We start from the raw sequence: 17821 nt of genomic DNA, 5'->3' as shown, positions 1-17821 counted from the left end.
GCACATGAAGTGTCATGGGTCACGTGCCAGGTAGCATGGCAGTGTTGGTGACACTGCAGACCACCACCGAGCAGGGAACCAGTGAACTAAGCCATGGTACATCCACACAGTGGAATATTCAATAGTTATAAAAAGTAGAGGAGTTTTATTAATGAAGAGAGTAGTATGAATAGCATGCAACCTTTTGTAAAGAAAAGGAATTCAGGGATCCCTGGGTGGCGCAGCGGTTTGGCGCCTGCCTTTGGCCCAGGGCGCGATCCTGGAGACCCGGGATCGAATCCCACATCGGGCTCCCGGTGCATGGAGCCTGCTTCTCCCTCTGCCTGTGTCTCTCTGCCTCTCTCTCTCTCTCTCTGTGACTATCATAGATAAATAAAAATTTAAAAAAAAAAAATTTACTAGAAAAGGAATTCATACGTATTAAAAGGAATTCATACTTGTGCTTATCTACAATTAAGAAACTCCAAGACCTGACAGAAAATAAGTTATCTCTGAGGCAACAGGGCAAGAGGAAGCCACTTTGCTGTATCTTTTACTTTCTATATGTGTATGCTTTACTTTTAACAACGACCCTCCATCCCTCACTCAAAGTACAAATGAAAAATGTACGAGCACAGTGCAGATGGCTGACTCTCCAGAACCTGGGTTCAAGACAACAGTCACTCCCGCTCTTTCTGTGGGTCCGTGGACTTCCCCATAGCAGCTCCAGTCCTCCCATCTGGTCCCAGCCACCTTACCGACCCCTCCTCGAGCGCCCGGCGTAGCTCGTGCAGGTCAGCTTCGGGACACCAGACTTCAGCGATGAGGCACTTGTTGGTCACATCGAAGCTGCACATGTTCAGCATGTGGTAAATGGCTTTCATCTTCTTCACCTGGATGACATGGCTATAGACAGACTCAGCGGCTTTACACAGCACTTGCCTTAAATAATCCTCAGTCTTGTGAAGCACCTGGGGAGGAACAAACATGGGCTTCAACACTGTGGGCACTTTTCAGTGGCTGTCCACCGGGCACCTGCCTCTCCCCATCCCTTCTCATCCTGACCCCCAGGACCAACAGGAAGTAGGCAGAAACCTAAGTCCTGCCAATCTGATGCTCTCCAGGACACAGCCCTGAGGAGACAGGAAGTGGTGAGATGTCACCATCACCAGCTGGGTGGCAGCAGAGAGGCCTGGTGGGGCCCATAGAGCACCCCCATTCTTGCCATTCCCAGCCCTAGCCCATCTCCATCAACCCTGAGAGCAACTATCACAGTTGACCTGAAACCCCCTTTTGCTTAAGTGGGTCAGAGTCTACCTCTTGCCACCAAGAACTCTCGCCACTATGAGCAGAAACATTCATTACAGGGGATCGCTGGGTGGCTCAGCGGTTTGGCGCCTGCTTTTGGCCCAGGGCGTGATCCTGGAGTCCCAGGATCAAGTCCCACACCGGGCTCCCGGCATGGAGCCTGCTTCTCCCTCTGCCTGTGTCTCTGCCTCTCTCTCTCTCTCTATCACAAATAAACAATTAATTAATTAATTAATTAAAAAAGAAAAGAAACATTCATTACAGTAGTGAAGGCAAAATAGTAGCCACCACTTTAAACAGGATGCTTATGTCTTGTGACGACCCAAGAATCTGCTCTAAAGTCCCACAGACACCACCTAGATTTCTAAAAGGCTGTTAAATAAAACTCGCATGAAGAGAAGCCAGGTAGGTGATGTGCCAATCTCCCTAAAATATCTTCATTTGCCTACAACCAAAATTTTCCATATTAAGAAATAAAGTAATCAGATTTGTGTTTCACACCTTGGATATGGTGACTATGGCTTCCAGTCTACTCACAGTGTAAAGATCTTGAATTCGGGTATTGAGCCCCTCCTGGATTTCCTTTCGTTCCTCAGCAGTATTTGGGTAGGGGTAAACATGGCAGTGGTAACTAGAAAACAAAATCCAACAGTCTCCCATCCATTGGGACCAGAAAAGGCTAACCCAAACACCAAAACTCAATTCAGTGTGCCACGTGGGCACAGCTCCCTCCAAAATGGAATAAAAGCAGCCCTCTGGAAGAAAAAGGTGCAAAAGCAAACACTAGCCCCTGGTGTTTAGCAAAAACAAAAAAGTTTTGCAAATTTAGCAAACTCTCTTTTCCAGCTTCCATTCCTGTCCTCCATTGCCCCCAATTTCAACTTTCTGAAATTCACCACCATCCTCAGGCTGGTAACCATTAAACAAGTTTGAAACACAAAAGCAAAAAACACACAGCAGTAATTACCTTTAAAAGAAAGAAAATAAAGGAAGGGGATGAAAAAAGCTCTGGTTTCCTAGCAGCCACTTTTGCAGCGTGGCAGAGTAAACCTCTCCCTGGCCGACCAGGGCCCATCTTCTCGGGGGTGCAAGGCACCCCAACATAGGGGGAGCAGAAACTGTGCCTTCTCTGTTGCAATCTCCCATCCACCTTGACATTTGTATGCCATACTTCACATTTCAAGTTCTGACTATTAAAGTTACTTACTCTAGCTTTATCCTAAGCAACAAAATCATGGGTTTATGTACTGGTTACAGTTTTGCTCATGTACATTGAAATAAATATATATTTATAAAAATAACAGCAAGTTCATCCATGTAATACCTAAAATTGCTTCCCAGACCACCAGTAACTAAGTATCAGCCTCTGGGAAACACTTCCCGAAAGAAATACCTCAGCCCCACCCTCACCCCCACATGGAAGCTAGGCCATCTAAAAAAGTGTTCTTTTTTGTTTGACTTTTGCTTATTTTTCCACTGTTGATGAGAACAAGGCACAGTGAGAGTCTCATGGCAACACTCCTCAGAATGGACTGGTGGCTACTGGTGGCAGTGGAAGGTCAGCTTGGGAGCTGAGAGCTGTTTGCCTGTGTTGCCTCAGCCCTGAAGCCCAATGAGAGAGGGAGCCTGGACATGGTGGCTTGCTGTTGGCTCACCGCCTGGCCCAGTGAGTGAGTGGCAAAGCCAGGCTCCCAATCAGGGCCATCAGGGCCCTCACTGCTCACCACTCTCTAAGCCTCCTCCCAGGGCCCCAGATGAACCACATGCTCCATGATGACAGGCCCCTGTGGAGCTCAGAGCAATGGGAAGGTACAAAATACTAAAATTTGATTCCTTCTCCAATTATTTTTAAGCCCTGATTCCCAAGGAGAAAATAAAACCTGAGAATGTTATTAAAAATAGTCTCTACCTCTATGCTGTTTTAAGCAGATCGCTAGCAAGAGAGGTGACTAATTAAATGTTTAAAAACATGGTAATACAGCAAAGATATATAACAAAATGCAGCAACCTTCACGCGTACTTCATTTTCCCCTCAAACGCAGAGGATATTTAGGGAAAACTAGAGGCCACTGAATACAAGCAAAGAGATGAAATGTTTCTTGTTCTTACCAATCACATATCTTCTTAACCTTGTGGCCGATCTGCTCTCCCCAAAAGGATATTAAAAACACATACCATTTTATGACTTCTCCCTAGAAGAATACATGAGGATCATTGTTAGTCCTGTGCTCAGAACCCTGAGAAGTCTGGTAGCTCTATCACAAAGTCAGCCCCTTCATTCTCCCAAAAGTTGCGGCCACCCACAGGCCCCACAGACTCTGTAACCGCACCTCACCCATCCCAGCCACAAAATACTCAGCACCCTACCATCAATCCTGGCAGTGGTGTGGGGTCATTTACAGACATGCAGAGCAGCACCAAGTCTGAGTCCCCAGACATGCATATTCCAGCTGAGGTCAAACAGGGTGGTTCTCTGCCTTTTGGTTCCATCTTGTATTGTAAACAACGGGCCTTTTCATGGTTTGGTTGTGTTTTTCACACTTTTGTGCTTCATATTATTGGTGGTTTCACTATTTATTTTCTATTATTTTTTAAAGATTTTATTTATTTATTCATTAGAGACAGAGTGAGAGGCAGAGACACAGGCAGAAGGGGTAGCAGACTCCCTGCAGGGAGCCTGATGCAGGACTCGATTCCAGGACCCCAGGATCAACCACTGAGCCACACAGGCATCCCGGTGGTTTCACTATTTAAAATGGTCCTCAGGCATAATGCTGAAGTGCTAACCAGTGATCCTGAGCCCAAGAAGACAGTGATGTGCCTTAAAGAAAATGCATGTGTCAATAAGCTTCCTTCAGGCATGAGTCATAGCGCTGCTGGCAAAGTTCAGCGTTAATGAATCAGTAATACGTATTAAATAGAAACACACATGAAACAAGATTATTATCAATTGGTGGACAAAAATGTGAGCAGAGGCTCGCAAATACCTAGCCCTTTATTTCCCCTATGACACTGGTTCAGTATCACTAAATTCAAGTGTTCATGGAAACCATACAGAACTACCATAAATCCAGAGAAATATTCTACAAATAACACTGAGTAGGTTTTTGGGCAATGTGCCAGGCACTGTTCTTGGTACTAGGAATACAGAACCGAATGAAAGAGACAAAAAACCCTGGCCTGGGAGAGGTGGGGAGCCTGTATCCAAGCTGGCAGCAAGAGACACAAAGAAAACACATGGTCTACCACAAGGAGAAAAGTGTTAGTGCTCTAAAGGAAACAAAGTGGGAGGAGGTGAAGGGGAAGGGGACTCAGGCTGTAATTTTAAACAGGATGACCAGGGAAGGCCACCTTGAGAAGGGGACACAGGAGCTTAAAGGAGTGAAGGAGGGGAGGAAGCCATATGGCTGCTGCGAGAAGGGCCTTCTGAGGGACAAGGAGCTTGCAGAGAAGCAGGTCCCCAGGGAAAGCAGGCCAGTGCACAGAAGGGGTGCGGGCAGGGCAGAGTAGCAACACAGGTCAGTCATGTGACGACAAGGCCCACGAGAGGTGACAGTATAAGGCTCTGGGCGTTTTGCCAAGTGAGACAGGAAGCTACTTGGAGGGTTTTAAGAGGAGAAGTGACATGATCTGACTGAAGTCTTATAGGGATCATTCTAGATGCTGGGAGGAGAGAGCACAACTGGGCAGCGGTCAGGGCAGGAACTCAGGACAGAGACTTCTATAGGATGGAGGTACTTGAAGCGTGGGTACTCATTTCCTGGAGCATGGTAGTGACAGCGGAGGTGATAAGACAGACCAGAATCTCTTCCTATTTAGAAGACATGGCAAATCACCCGGCTATCAGTAAATGTGAGGTATGAGGAAGAAGAGTAGAGTCAGGATGATCCCCAGGGTTCCTGAGCAGTCAGGACCAAGGTGCCACTTACCCAGATGAGTATAAACCTCACAGGGCAGGTTTGGAAGGAAAGATCAAGAGTCCAGTTTTAGGCATCAGGTGGAAATGTCTTCTAGGTATTTAAAAGAAGACCTGGAGTAGCCAGTTAAATAACAAAAGTCTGTTTTTGTGGGGAGAGATCCAAGCTAGAAATAAACATTTGGGAGGCAGTATTTAAAGCTGTGAAATTATACAGGATCCCTAAGGGCAGAGAAAGGGGAGAAGCAGTCCAAGAATTGAGCCCTGGACCACAGGAAATGGGGAATAGGTGGGGGAGCCTCAGGCAAGCACTGGCAGGTGGGTCCTCAAGGCAGGACACAGAGCAGTGGCGAGGGAGAAGGGGAGCGGCAGTGTAGAGGAGATGGCCTATGTGGTTGGGAGATCAGTCACATTGAGTACATAAGCAAACTAACTGCACAATTCATGAAGCATATTCAGGATAACGGAAGCCAGATTCCTTACTGTCAGAAAAGAGACTGAAAAAACATAGAGGAAGGTTAAATCTAGAAAGAACTGAATTTTAAGTTACAGTTTGGGCACATAGTTTTATAATCTATAAGTACAGGCAGCCACAGAAGTGGTTACGTGCATGTACACACATGCTCCGACTGCTCAGAAGGCCCAGAAGCAATGATGCTCCAGGACACAATTAGCACTTGAGCACCCAGATCTTTGTAAACACCGTCTGCCACTAAAAGGAACCAGAGGTCCTTGGAGCCCAAGATGAAGCTGAAGCATCTTAGGGTGCTGGAAAATATGGGAATGCTTGGTGAATGCTGACAACAGGCCAAAGGACACAGGACCATGCGTGAAGGGACCCTCGTGGCCAAATCAGCGACAATTTGAGTGTCCAAATAAACAAGGAGCATAGTAAATTACAGGTCATTAAATACAGTGGAAATCTATGAGTCCGTGGATGTGAGAGGGGGAGAAGCACTGACTTCTGTGGAATCGCTAGGAAGCACAGAATGAATGACAGACATAAGAATCACCACGTGGCAATGATGACAGAGGTCATGGATTCAGGAGAGTCATCAATGTACACTCAGCCTAGTGGGCAGGTTGGTAAGGAACAGGACACCAGCACAACTTGGAATACCACCTTACAAGTTACCAGTCCATCGCAAAGGGCAATATGGTCACATGAAGGTGGAGACACTTGGCAGATACCACCGTGACCAAGTGGACATCACGTGTCACCTGGTAGAAAGTGCCAAGGTAGCCAGTGCCACACTTCCAAGGTGTTCCTGCCAAGAATGTGTGGCCCAAGTCTGGTCATGAAGAAACACCAAATGGCCCAGAGGGGTGGGGGTGAGCCCACAGGATGAGCTGCCTATTCCAGACGCCATTACAAGCCCAGGGAGGGAGCTGGACCAGGAAGGAAGGAAGGAAGGAGAACTGCTCGGAGATGGGAAGAGTATGCTTGGGTTGGACAAAGGTGCCACATCCACACTGGTTTCTCTCATGGGGAGGTGGGGGGAAGGCTGTGGTGGTTGTATAAGGGTGTCCTTGCCTGGGAGCACACAAACACAGGAATAACTCAGGGGTCATTACCACATCATGGCTTCCTCTCACCAGGTGTGCAAAGAGCCTAGTGGAAATAGGGACAGAGTCACGGAGAGAACACATGGGTGACAAAGTAAATGTGGGAACATGTTAACGACCAGGAAATCTGGGTGAAGGGACACAAGGCTCTGGTCTCTTCTGGCAACTTTTCTACAAACTGAAATTATTTCAAAATCAGTTACTGAAGAAAGTGAATTGGGGGAAGAAAGAAATGGCATTTACAGTGAACCTGACCAGACTTCAGAACAATTTTAAAAAGAGTACTGTGTCAAGGAACACAACCACCTCCAGCATAAGAGGGAACAGGGACAGCACACAATATACAATACATGCCAGAAAACCAAGTGAAATGGCCTGAGTGTAGCTTCCATACAGAGTGGTCAGTAGCTAGAAATAAGACCAGCGGGGGAAATAGCGAAAAATATGCTCTGGCGTCTGTAATGACGGTAAGGGATCAAATGTTCAGCACAAAAGGCACTAAACCTGACACTATAAATAAATCCTAGAACCTGAGTAGAAGCTGCTAAATCAAATACCCGTATCTTCTCCAGAAGAAGCACTAGAAGACACACGCTGAAATGTTAACAGTGGCTCTCACTGGGGATTGATTTTCTCCTTCATTGTTTTCAATACTATGCCTAATTTTCTTCAACAAGCATACATTTCATTCGTAATTAGGGGCTAGCTGTCATGTTTTCAAGATGTATCTCTCTAGACTGTTTCTCTGTATTTCTTCAGACATTTAGTGCCCTTTCACATATGTGGTAGAAACTGCACAAAAGAGCTTAGAAATATACAGAAAAAAATTTTTAACTTGAGTAAATGTTCTGTATAAGAATGACTGATAGATTTTCTTGATAAAGACAAAGCTCAGAATAGGTAAATGCTACTGCAACACAGTTTCTATCTTCAGCTGTACATAGAGAGGTCATAAGGGTCACAGTTGAAGGACAATTAACAGATGGCTGCTGGCACTTACAGAAGCCATAAAAGAGTAGAAAATATAATAGGTATATGGTTAATGAACAGCTTGACTGATTCAATTTTCACACATTAGATTAAATACATGTGGTTTATTCAGGGTGAAACCTTATGAAAATCCACTTCACAGCCAAACTCCTCTTTACGTGTCAAAACTACTATGGGATATATATATTCATCTTGCAGCAAAATTCCTGAGGCAAATTTAGAAAAAAACAAACAAACACAAACACCTTCCTCAAAATTAAGAAGCCTAAGTTCCCTTTTTCTACCTTTAATAGATCAGCTCATCCTCAGTTAAAACAATATAGTTATTTTTATGGTAAAGTCTAAAAAAAAAAAAAAAAATCACAGGTTTACAAAGGTGATATGGCTCTCTCTCTCCTGTCCCTCTGCCTCCCTTCCTGAATAGTCCTAAAGCCTTATGGGTAGGTGCAGGGATGAACCCAGAAGAAAGGGAAGACCCACAGTGGCCCTTGGCAAAGTCAGAACTCAAGCAAGGTGATGACAGCATCCCTGCAGGGGAGCAGCCCAGGTGGGGTAAGGAGGGCATGCACACCAGGGGCTCACCTCGAATGGGGAATGCAGGGCTCCAGGCAAGGAGAAGAGGAGGCAGAGATGGGAAACTGGCAGGAGACTGGTTACATGCAAAAAGATTAAAAATAAAAAATAATAAAAAAAATTTTTAAAAGAAGATTAAAAATAAGTAAAAATAGGGCAGTCGGGTGGCTCAGTGGTTTAGCACCTGCCTTCAGCCCAGGGCATGATCCTGGAGGCCTGGGATCAAGTCCCATGTCGGGCTCCCTGCATGGAGCCTGCTCCTCCCTTTGCCTGTGTTTCCGCCTTTCTCTCTCTCCCTCTCTGTGTCTCTCATGAATAAATAAATAAAATCTTTAAAAAAAATAAGTAAAAATATTAACAACAAGGAACGGAGTGTCTCATCATCAAAGAAAAAAGCTAGAAAAAGAGAAATGGAGAAAGTGAGACTGACATCTATGATACTAGACTAGAATTGGATGTGAATTCACAGTTTTCAATATATATGCATAGGTACAGAATTAAGGTCTTGTGTGTGTGTGTGTGTGTGTGTGTGTGTGTGTGTGTGTTCCAGAGCTGTCCAGTGACATAGCCAGGGAAGAGCGACACCTCAGGGAACAATGGGCACCCCCAGAAATACCTTGGCTTTTTTTTTTAAAGATTTTATTTATTTATTCATGAGAGACACACAGAGAGAGGCAGAGACACAGGCAGAGGGAGAAGCAGGCTCCCTGCAGGGAGCCCGATGAATGACTCAATCCCAGAACCCCGGGATGACAACCTGAGCCCAAGGCAGATGCTCAACCACTGAGCCACCCAGGCGTCCCGAGATACCTTGGCTTCTAAATACCATTCTCCAGTAAAGTGAACTAGGCGGATTCCAGGGCTGTGTGAGGGAAATTACAATATGAATCTGGACATCTTGTTATGCAAGCATATAAATGGATGGCACAAAAAATGATGGCAGCATATAAAAGGATGTAAAAGTCAGCTTGAATGGACTCCAACTGGCCAAATCTAGAGAATCTGAATATCAAAATAATTATAGTAACAGAGTATAACTCACTGAATCAAACAGGAAATAGTGAGCTGAAAAATCTGATGAAGGAGCACCTGCATGGCTAAGTAGGTTGAGTGGCTAACTCTAGATTTTGGCTCAGGTCATTATCTCACAGGTCATGAGACAGAGCCCTGCACTCAGGGCAGAGTCTGCTTGAGGATTCTCTCCCTCCTCTCTGCCCCTCCCCACCTCCACCTCTTCCATTTTCTTTCTAGGAAGGGAGGGAGGAAAACAAAAGAAGAAAGAAAATCTGATGAGGAGGAATGACACAGCTAGTTTCAAAGTGCTTCCAACAACACTTACTAATTACAAAGGAAAAGGATGACTTCCCAGTGGAGAAGCCTAAGCATCACCACCTCAACCAAATCATCAAAATGAATGTTACCAGCAATGGGACAAACTGAATTGAGCGCTTGACAGAATGCAGTGAGGAGACTTCTGCCAAAGACACATGACTTGAATCCAATCATGAGAAAACATCAGACAAACCCAAATGCAGGGACAGTCTACCAAAAAAACTGACCTGTAAGAATTTTCAAATGTCAAGGTCATGAAAGTCAAGGAAGCCTGAGAAATTGTCCCAGAATGAAGGAGACCAAAGAGATCTGACAATTAGGGACACCTGAGTGGCTCAGTGGTTTAGCGCCGCCTTCAGCCCAGGGCCTGATCCTGGAGACCCGGGATCGAGTCCCATGTCAGGCTCCCTGCATGGAGCCTGCTTCTCCCTCTGCCTGTGTCTCTGCCTTTCTCTCTCTCTCTGTGTTTCTCATGAATAAATACACTTAAAAAAAAAAAGGCTATTGAGATCTGACAATTAGATCCAAACTCTGATTCCAAACTGGACCCTCCACTATAAAAGGTAGTACAGGATGACCAGTGAAACCTGGATGGAGTCTGAGGCTCGGAGAGTAGTGATGTATCTACCTTAATCTCCTGGCTGTGATCCAGGGGAGAGCACTTGACTTTAGGAGCTACACCCAAATGTACTGGAGTATGGTAAGGCATCAGGTGAACACTCTCAAGTGGCTCCCTGCGCACCACGCCTCTAAATCTACTGTCAGTTTATCATTGCTGAAAGGTGATCGTGACATGGACTCACTGTTTCAGGGTCCTCAAGGGGCTCATCCAGTTCTGCATAGGTCACAATGGTGTACCCTTTGCAGACCCTCCACAGCATTTTCTCAAATGCTTCAACTTTTCCTTGGTTAATTAGGCCAGATACAAATCTATGAGACAATGAAGATAAGTGGAAGTCAATTGAAAGCAATGAATTATCTGATTACATTAAAGGAGAAATGAAGACTTTCATTTCTGGCAAAATGGTGAAGATATCCTAAAAGTCCTCCAACTGCAAAATATATAAAATGCTGGATAAAAAGTTTGGGGGGTGCACCTGCGTGACTCATTTGGTTGAGCATCCAACCCTTTGTTTTGGTTCAGGCAGTGTTCTCGAGTCAGGGGATCGAGCCCTGTGTCAGGTTCCACACTCAGTGGGGATTCTGCTTGAAGGTTTTTCTCTCTCCCTCTGCCCCTACCCCTGCTCATGCATACCAGCTCTCTCTCAAATAAATAAATCTTTAAAAAAAATTATTTTTGAAACATCCTTTTAAATGTATAGAGCTGAGCCTATAATTAAGAGGAATTCTTAGAATCCAAAAGTAAATCAGGACTTTATAGCTGCCTTGATGTATTCTACTGACCCAGTATCTTAAGACCCTTAATTTCAAGGTCAGCATGGGAGACAGGAGATGGGCACTAGGTCTATATAAGGTGAGGAGATGAAACTGAATCTCTCCTAATCCTCTCTAAAGTAGGGACTCCCACCTTCTCACCCCAAAGACTTCAAGCAGCTTGAAGAACTAATTCCCCCTTAGGGAATGGGCATAAAAAAAAAACCCACCTTACAAAGGAGCCCTCAAATAAACTTATTATTTAAGTTTAGAAATAGATCTAGATAGAAAAGAAAAAGTTTTGGTTCTAGATAGAAAAGAAAATGTCTTCCTTGAGAATTTATTTATTTTTTAAAGGTTTTTTATTTATTTGAGAGAGAAAGCGAGCACTAGCAGGATGACATGGGGCTTGATCCCAGGACCCTCAGATCATGACCTGAGCCAAAGACAGATGCTTAACCAACTGAGCCACCCAGGCTCCCCGGCCTTGAGAATTTGTAACTATAGGTTAAAATTCACTCAGATTTGTGGCTTAAATTCACGTTATTTTCATAGCTAAAAAAAAAAATCAAAATAGGACTCAAGCTGAGAAAATTAATTTAAAATGACTCCAGGTTGATAGAATGCTCCCTGGTATTTGACAAATGTAAAAACAGATTTCTCTGAAGGAATACATCCCGAAACTAAATATCATTGGATTCCTACAGATAAGGAACACAGGAACAGATGTTCATAATAAAAAGAAGTCACAAATCACATGAGGAAATAAGTTACTATTGGTTCAAGTAAACAAAAAGGATTAACAGCAGAAAGAGATCCTTAAAATACAATTAATAAATTAACCAACTCAGTTTAGCCCCTGTGCTTCTACTAAACAAAACACGACTTGGCGCTTCACTGACCAATTATTTTAGGCTTATTGGAATAACACTGAATGGCATAAGTGTTCCTTCTTTCCAGCTCATTATACCAGAAGAAGAAATTCCCATGGTATTTAGCTAAAAAGTCAATACAGCTGAATAACTCCACTCAGCAAATACAGGAGTACAGTGTTTTCTCAAACAGATATTGACTTTCTTTCATTCCGTCACAGGCTTTCAAATGGTAGCATTCATCCCTCCTCTGACAACAAGGACAATGTGATGCTCAGCCCCCCGGCAGTTGTCACCTACCCCAGTTTTGCTCCCAGCCTCTGCATACAGCTGTAGTCCAACAAGGAATCATTCTCTAAGGGAGGGAATTCTTCATAAGTGGGTTCAAACTACAAAGAAATATGAAACCAAGTGTGTCTCATTACGAATTGGGCATGTTATATCCCAAGTCACATTTCCAAACAAGTTTGTAGGGCCTCCTAACTGGGTGCCAAAGCTGGGTGCCAAAGCCCCAACATAACTTAGACATAGGAGACAGCTCTGATAAATAAAAAAGATCACTTCCCCATCCCTTATTTATAAGCTGCTTGAAGTCAGTTACCAGAGGTAGAGTTAGAATTTGTTACCACCTCAGTGGGACACAGGGCGCTCAGACAGAGGACACCACCAAGGAACGGCTCCAGCAGGAGGGACTTCTCCCCTCCAGGCTCAGCTGAAGGCAGAGCTAATGCACAAATGCTTTCTACTCTGATAAACTAGAGGGTTTTTTGTTAATTCCTTTACTCTTAGCAATTTGATGGGGGGGGGGGGGGGGGGAGACAACACCTAAATTTTGGAGCTCAAACTCCACTTTTCGCATTTCTTTCCCATGATCCTAAAAAGCTATTTTTCAACTACAAACTAAAGCATTTTACAAATAGGGAGTACTGTTCTTGCTAAAAAGGCTCGTGCTTTGTTTAATGTTATATAATCCGACTGAAAAATAAAGCTAAGATCAAAATGTACCTCTCCTTGATCATCGATAAGCAAACTGGAAACCTTATGGGAGCGAGTTTTTCGAAAGAAATGCACCTCCCCAAGGGTGTGGTCAGTACCTCAACGTTCCGTTTCAGGAAGGTTTTTGTCACTCTCAGCATGTGAGTGTACTCGATCAGCTCAAGCAAGTTTTTCCTCAGTTTCTCCTTGTTCTTGGTGACTTCTCTCAGCTCCACCTCAAGCTTCTGCAGCTGCTCCTAAAACAAATGGCCAGTTACTTAAGAGGACAGGCTCATGTAAAGTATAGTTATAAAAATTCTTTTACAACACATTAAAGTCCCAGGAGGGTTTCACAAGCCAGAACCTGACAGTCTGACAGGGACATGAGAACATACAGAGATCTTCCAGGTCCATCATTCACAGTTTCTATTGACTCTGGGAACTCCTATGAAGCTCACGGCATGCACAATGGGAGGCATTCCGACGAATGGAGGTGCCCTAGGCTGCCGGAGCCTAATCTCCACTCCTACCACTGTTCTGGGCTTTCCTTCATCTGTTTATCCACTGTCATATATCAAAGAGTCTTCCTCTACCAAGTCTACATTTCCTTTTATTTGCAACACAATAATGTAGGGAATCTTTGCTAAGCATATATACCCCAGGCCTCTACCTTAAGAGTCTGCTTACAGTTGCACTTATACAATAAATTGGGCTGAAGAATCCTTGAGGACAAGTCTTCTTTAATAAGCAATTACATAGCAAGCGTTTTGTCTTTACAATACTTAAGTATTCAAACAGCAGAAACAGATGTGTAAAACAAAACATTCAATGAAAACTTGTATGCAAACAAATCCCTTGACACATTACGTTCATTACTTATGTTCCACCTTATAAAAACTATAAACACTCAGTAATCACTAGGGTCATCATTCTATCACAATCAACCCAAACAGGCCAAACCAGATGACTGCGTTCTACTCATCTGATTGCACAATTCTCTCTCAAGTCCACTCATACAACAAATGTTAAGTGACTTCCTACCAGATAAACACACAGAGCAGTGAGCCAGAGGAATGGTCCTGGCTCTAGTCTAGACTGTTTCAGTGTCAGGAGCTCTAGTCTTTCTCAGTGCAATGAACTATCCGAGAATCAGACCCAAGCCTCAGTGGATGATTCCCAGGGGTGCTAATGAACACCAACCAGGGTTCTCACAGGGGGAACGCTGTAACCCCAACACCCAAGATGCCAAACTGGGGGATGAGGAATTGTGTTTGCTGTCCACCCGGACCACCTCATCACCTTCACACTAAATTCCGAGGATGAGAAAGGAGGCCAGTGAGTTTGGGAGAATGCAAACGGCATTGGCCTACAGCTTCTCTTACGTGTACCAGAAAGAACGTTCAGAAACATTACATGACAAAGCACCAGATTTCTCAACCTGATTTTCATTAGCCCCAGTTCACCACCACCCAGAAAAGGAGCTTGCATCTTACATCCCAGGTAACCTAATACTAAGGGCTAACCATAGCGTTGTTCTTCAGTTTTCATTCCATGGTTTTGAGAGGAAAACCCGAAAAGCCCTAGACAACATAAAGTAAACAAGCAGCATCTCAGATCAATGACTTTAAACAGCGTCTTCAGAAATAAGTTACCTGCATTTCTAGGACTTGTTTAAGAGGTGGTGCAGGAGGACTGGTCTCTCCCTCAGGGAGGGGAATGTCAGCTCTATTAATTTCCTGCACCAAATATGCTGTGGGAGGAAAAGGTAAACAAATTAGACACAAAAACTCACTCTAAGACATTCCCATCAGGACATTTTCCATCCCAACCTTTCCTGTGTCACCTAAAAATTAACATCCTAACACACAAAAGTCTTGCTTGTTCTAACGAACTTAGAAAAAGCCTCTTGCAACCTCATTTCCGAAGATTTCTGCAACGTAACTGCACCTAGAGAGCTTGGCATGCAGTGGCAAAAATAAACAATAACTGGATAAATGCTTTTGGAAATTCCCCAAGTTTTCTTTATTTCTGAAACTGTCACTAAAGAACTTTGGAGTCACACCTGTTTCTGCTCCTATAGCTGAAGCAGAAGGTTAAAAAAGGAGACACTTGGAAGTCCAGGAATAACCCAATGGTAGACCACCTCCACCAGCAGCGTGCCTTCCCTGCAGATGCCCTTAGGCGGAAAGAAGTATCCATCTAGAAGAGCAAAACCTCTATCAGCACATGGCATCCTGAGAGACACAGGGCAGAAAGCCAGGCTTTCCTGAGCATTCCCAGTCAGCCAGGCTGTTCTGTCTTGTAACAACCAGATCTCCCATCAAAAACCAGATCCATAAAACTGGTAATGAGCCAAGTCAAATTAACTGAATTTCTTTAGTTTATATTTTCAGTCCATGAAGCATCCTTGTCCCTAGGACTGGTGAAGTCATTACTAGATATAACATTTTGGAGAAGTGTTACTAGTTATTTTATTAAGAAAGAATGACAAGGGGCACCTGGATGGCTCAGCTGTTCAGTGTCTGCCTTTGGCTCAGGTCGTGATCCCGGGGTCCTGGGATCGAGTCCCACATCGGGCTTCCTGCATGGAGCCTGCTTTTCCCTCTGCCTATGTCTCTGCCTCTCTCTCTGTCTCTCATGAAAAAATAAATAAAATCTTTAAAAAATAATAATAATAATAAAGAATGATGAAGAAAAGTGAGGATGTCTTTAGCAATAGGATAGCAAAGGAAGCATGCGGTTATAAGAGGTTTCTGGAGGGACGCCTGGGTGGCTCAGTGGTTAAGCATCTGCCTTTGGCTCAGGTCGTGATCCAGAGATCAAGTCCCACATCTCACTCCCTGCATGGAGCCTGCCTCTCCCTCTGCCTGTGTCTCTGCCCCTCTCTCTCTCTGTGTGTCTCTCATGAATAAATAAATTAAATCTTAAAAAAAATAAAATAAAAGAGGTTTCTGGAAATGATACAAATCATTTCACCAATTTAACCTCGTTTATTTGGGAGATTCTTCTTTTTTTTTAAGTCTGTATGCTTTATGAAACAATTCAAGCTACAGAAAGTCCTGCACATGTCTAAAGTGTTGTCACTGCCTTTAAAAACCTCATTCCAAAAAAATAAAAATAAAAAATAAAATAAAATAATAAAAAATAAAAACCTCACTCTAGGGACATCGTGTGGCTCGGTGGTTTAGCGTCTGCCTTGGGCTAGGGGAGTGATCCCGGAATCCTGGGATCAAGTCCCACATCAGGCTCCCTGCATGGAACCTGCTTCTCCCTCTGCCTATGTCTGCCATTCTCTCTTTCTCTGTGTCTTAAATAAATAAATAAATAAATAAATAAATAAATAAATAAATAAATAAATAAATCGTTTTAAAATATAAAATTAAATAAAAATAAAAACCTCATTCCTAATACACGACCTGTCCAATGACCCATTACGTTACAGACAGGAATATGATGTTACTCTATAGCACATTATCCACACAAGTAACTAGGACTTCAAACAATATGCAAAGGAATAGATGGTTAAAAACGGTCTTTGGGGGAGCACCTGGGTGGCTCAGTGTTTGAGCATCTGCCTTTGGCTCAGGTCGTGATCCCAGGGTCCTGGGACTGAGTCCCGCATCAGGCTTCCTGCAGGGAGCCTACTTCTCCCTCTACCTAATATTAGCTATGAGAAATCATTCCAAAAGTCATATTCTGGCCCCTCCTTGGCTCTCTCACCCCGTTGTTTTTCCATTTATCCTATTAAGTTTTGTACTTCAGTCAGTTGTCTGAGATCATCCCTTCCCTCCCCTATTTCAGTCATAACTTCCAGGCTTGACCTAAAAACGATGACTATCACAGGCTAAAGATGTTAAAAATTTTACAGATAAAACAAGTAGTCTTGAGCTACTGAGTTTTGATGGTAAATAACCTGATCTAAAACCTTCAAGAACAAAGCCAATCAATCTATCTGCCATTTCCTACCTTCCCTGTTCTTGTTCATAATTTTAAGTAAGATGTTAATATGTACATAATGTTTTTAAGTTATAAACTACAAGGGACTGGCTAGATAAACTACAGCTCATTAATTTCACAAAATACTGAGCAGCTATTAAAAATGATGCTGGGTCCATCTGTTTACTGATGTGAGAAGATGCCGCAGGAAGTACCAGAGTGAGAAACAGAGCTGACAACTACATAACCTGATCGTTATGTATGTGAATCCTTCCTTTAAAGATGAACAGTAAAAAAGATGAGGAACAGTGAGTTCTTTTTTTTTCTAATGTTTCTAAAAATGTTACTAAAATAAACTTATCCCCCTAAAACTAACAAAACAAAATGAAATAAAATAAAACTTACCTAATATTCGTTCTAGTTCTTCACACCTCTTCACCTCACCAACAAATTTTCTTTGGAAGGAACTTACATTCTGGTTGAGCTGAGAAAAGGAGGAAAAGTTTGCTGTGAAACTTCCAAAATTTAAATGTAAATGTAATTTTTAAAATAAAGTATTATTGGCAAGGGTTTAGGGAAAAGCACATCCTCACATGCTACTGGATGGGAATAAAAACAGATGAAACTTTTCTGGAAAGCAACTTGGCAACTGTTATCAAAAAATATCATTTGTCCCAGAAATATCCCATGAAGAAAATTAACTTAAGGAAAAAACTGGATACAGACAAAACTTAGAAGAACATCCACCTCAGGGATACAGGAAAAACTAACAATAGAAAACTGATTTAAGAACAAATAGTCCCCATCCAGAGAACACTACCCAGAAATAAAGAACAAACCCCTGACACACTCAACACTGTGGAGGACTCTTGGAAACACAATGCAAGTGTGTCTTTCAAGAAGACACAAAAAGCCACATATTGTGTGGTTCCATTTCCATGAACTGCCCAAAAAAGACAAATCTAGAGGCAGAAAGTAGAGTAGTGATGGCCTGGGGCTG

At 43.3% G+C, this 17821-nt stretch overlaps 1 protein-coding gene across 1 annotated transcript in view; it reads right to left on the bottom strand.

Annotated features, from left to right (window-relative positions):
- The window catches only part of ATP6V0A2 (ATPase H+ transporting V0 subunit a2), a 41970-nt gene that overhangs the window by 19754 nt on the left and 4395 nt on the right, over nucleotides 1-17821 (bottom strand). Inside the window, exons 2-9 of the mRNA XM_041729182.1 lie at nucleotides 17227-17305; nucleotides 14538-14635; nucleotides 13005-13142; nucleotides 12211-12299; nucleotides 10468-10594; nucleotides 3397-3479; nucleotides 1825-1918; nucleotides 738-950 (exon numbers count right to left, since the gene is read on the bottom strand). Of these exons, the coding sequence (XP_041585116.1) occupies nucleotides 738-950; nucleotides 1825-1918; nucleotides 3397-3479; nucleotides 10468-10594; nucleotides 12211-12299; nucleotides 13005-13142; nucleotides 14538-14635; nucleotides 17227-17305 (921 nt within the window). The remainder of the gene's footprint in view (nucleotides 1-737; nucleotides 951-1824; nucleotides 1919-3396; nucleotides 3480-10467; nucleotides 10595-12210; nucleotides 12300-13004; nucleotides 13143-14537; nucleotides 14636-17226; nucleotides 17306-17821) is intronic.

This window comes from Vulpes lagopus, chromosome 14 (assembly GCF_018345385.1).
Source record: "Vulpes lagopus strain Blue_001 chromosome 14, ASM1834538v1, whole genome shotgun sequence".
Taxonomy (NCBI): domain Eukaryota; kingdom Metazoa; phylum Chordata; class Mammalia; order Carnivora; family Canidae; genus Vulpes; species Vulpes lagopus.
The sequence above is the reverse complement of the archived record's forward strand: the minus strand, read 5'-3'. Positions and strand labels throughout refer to the sequence as shown.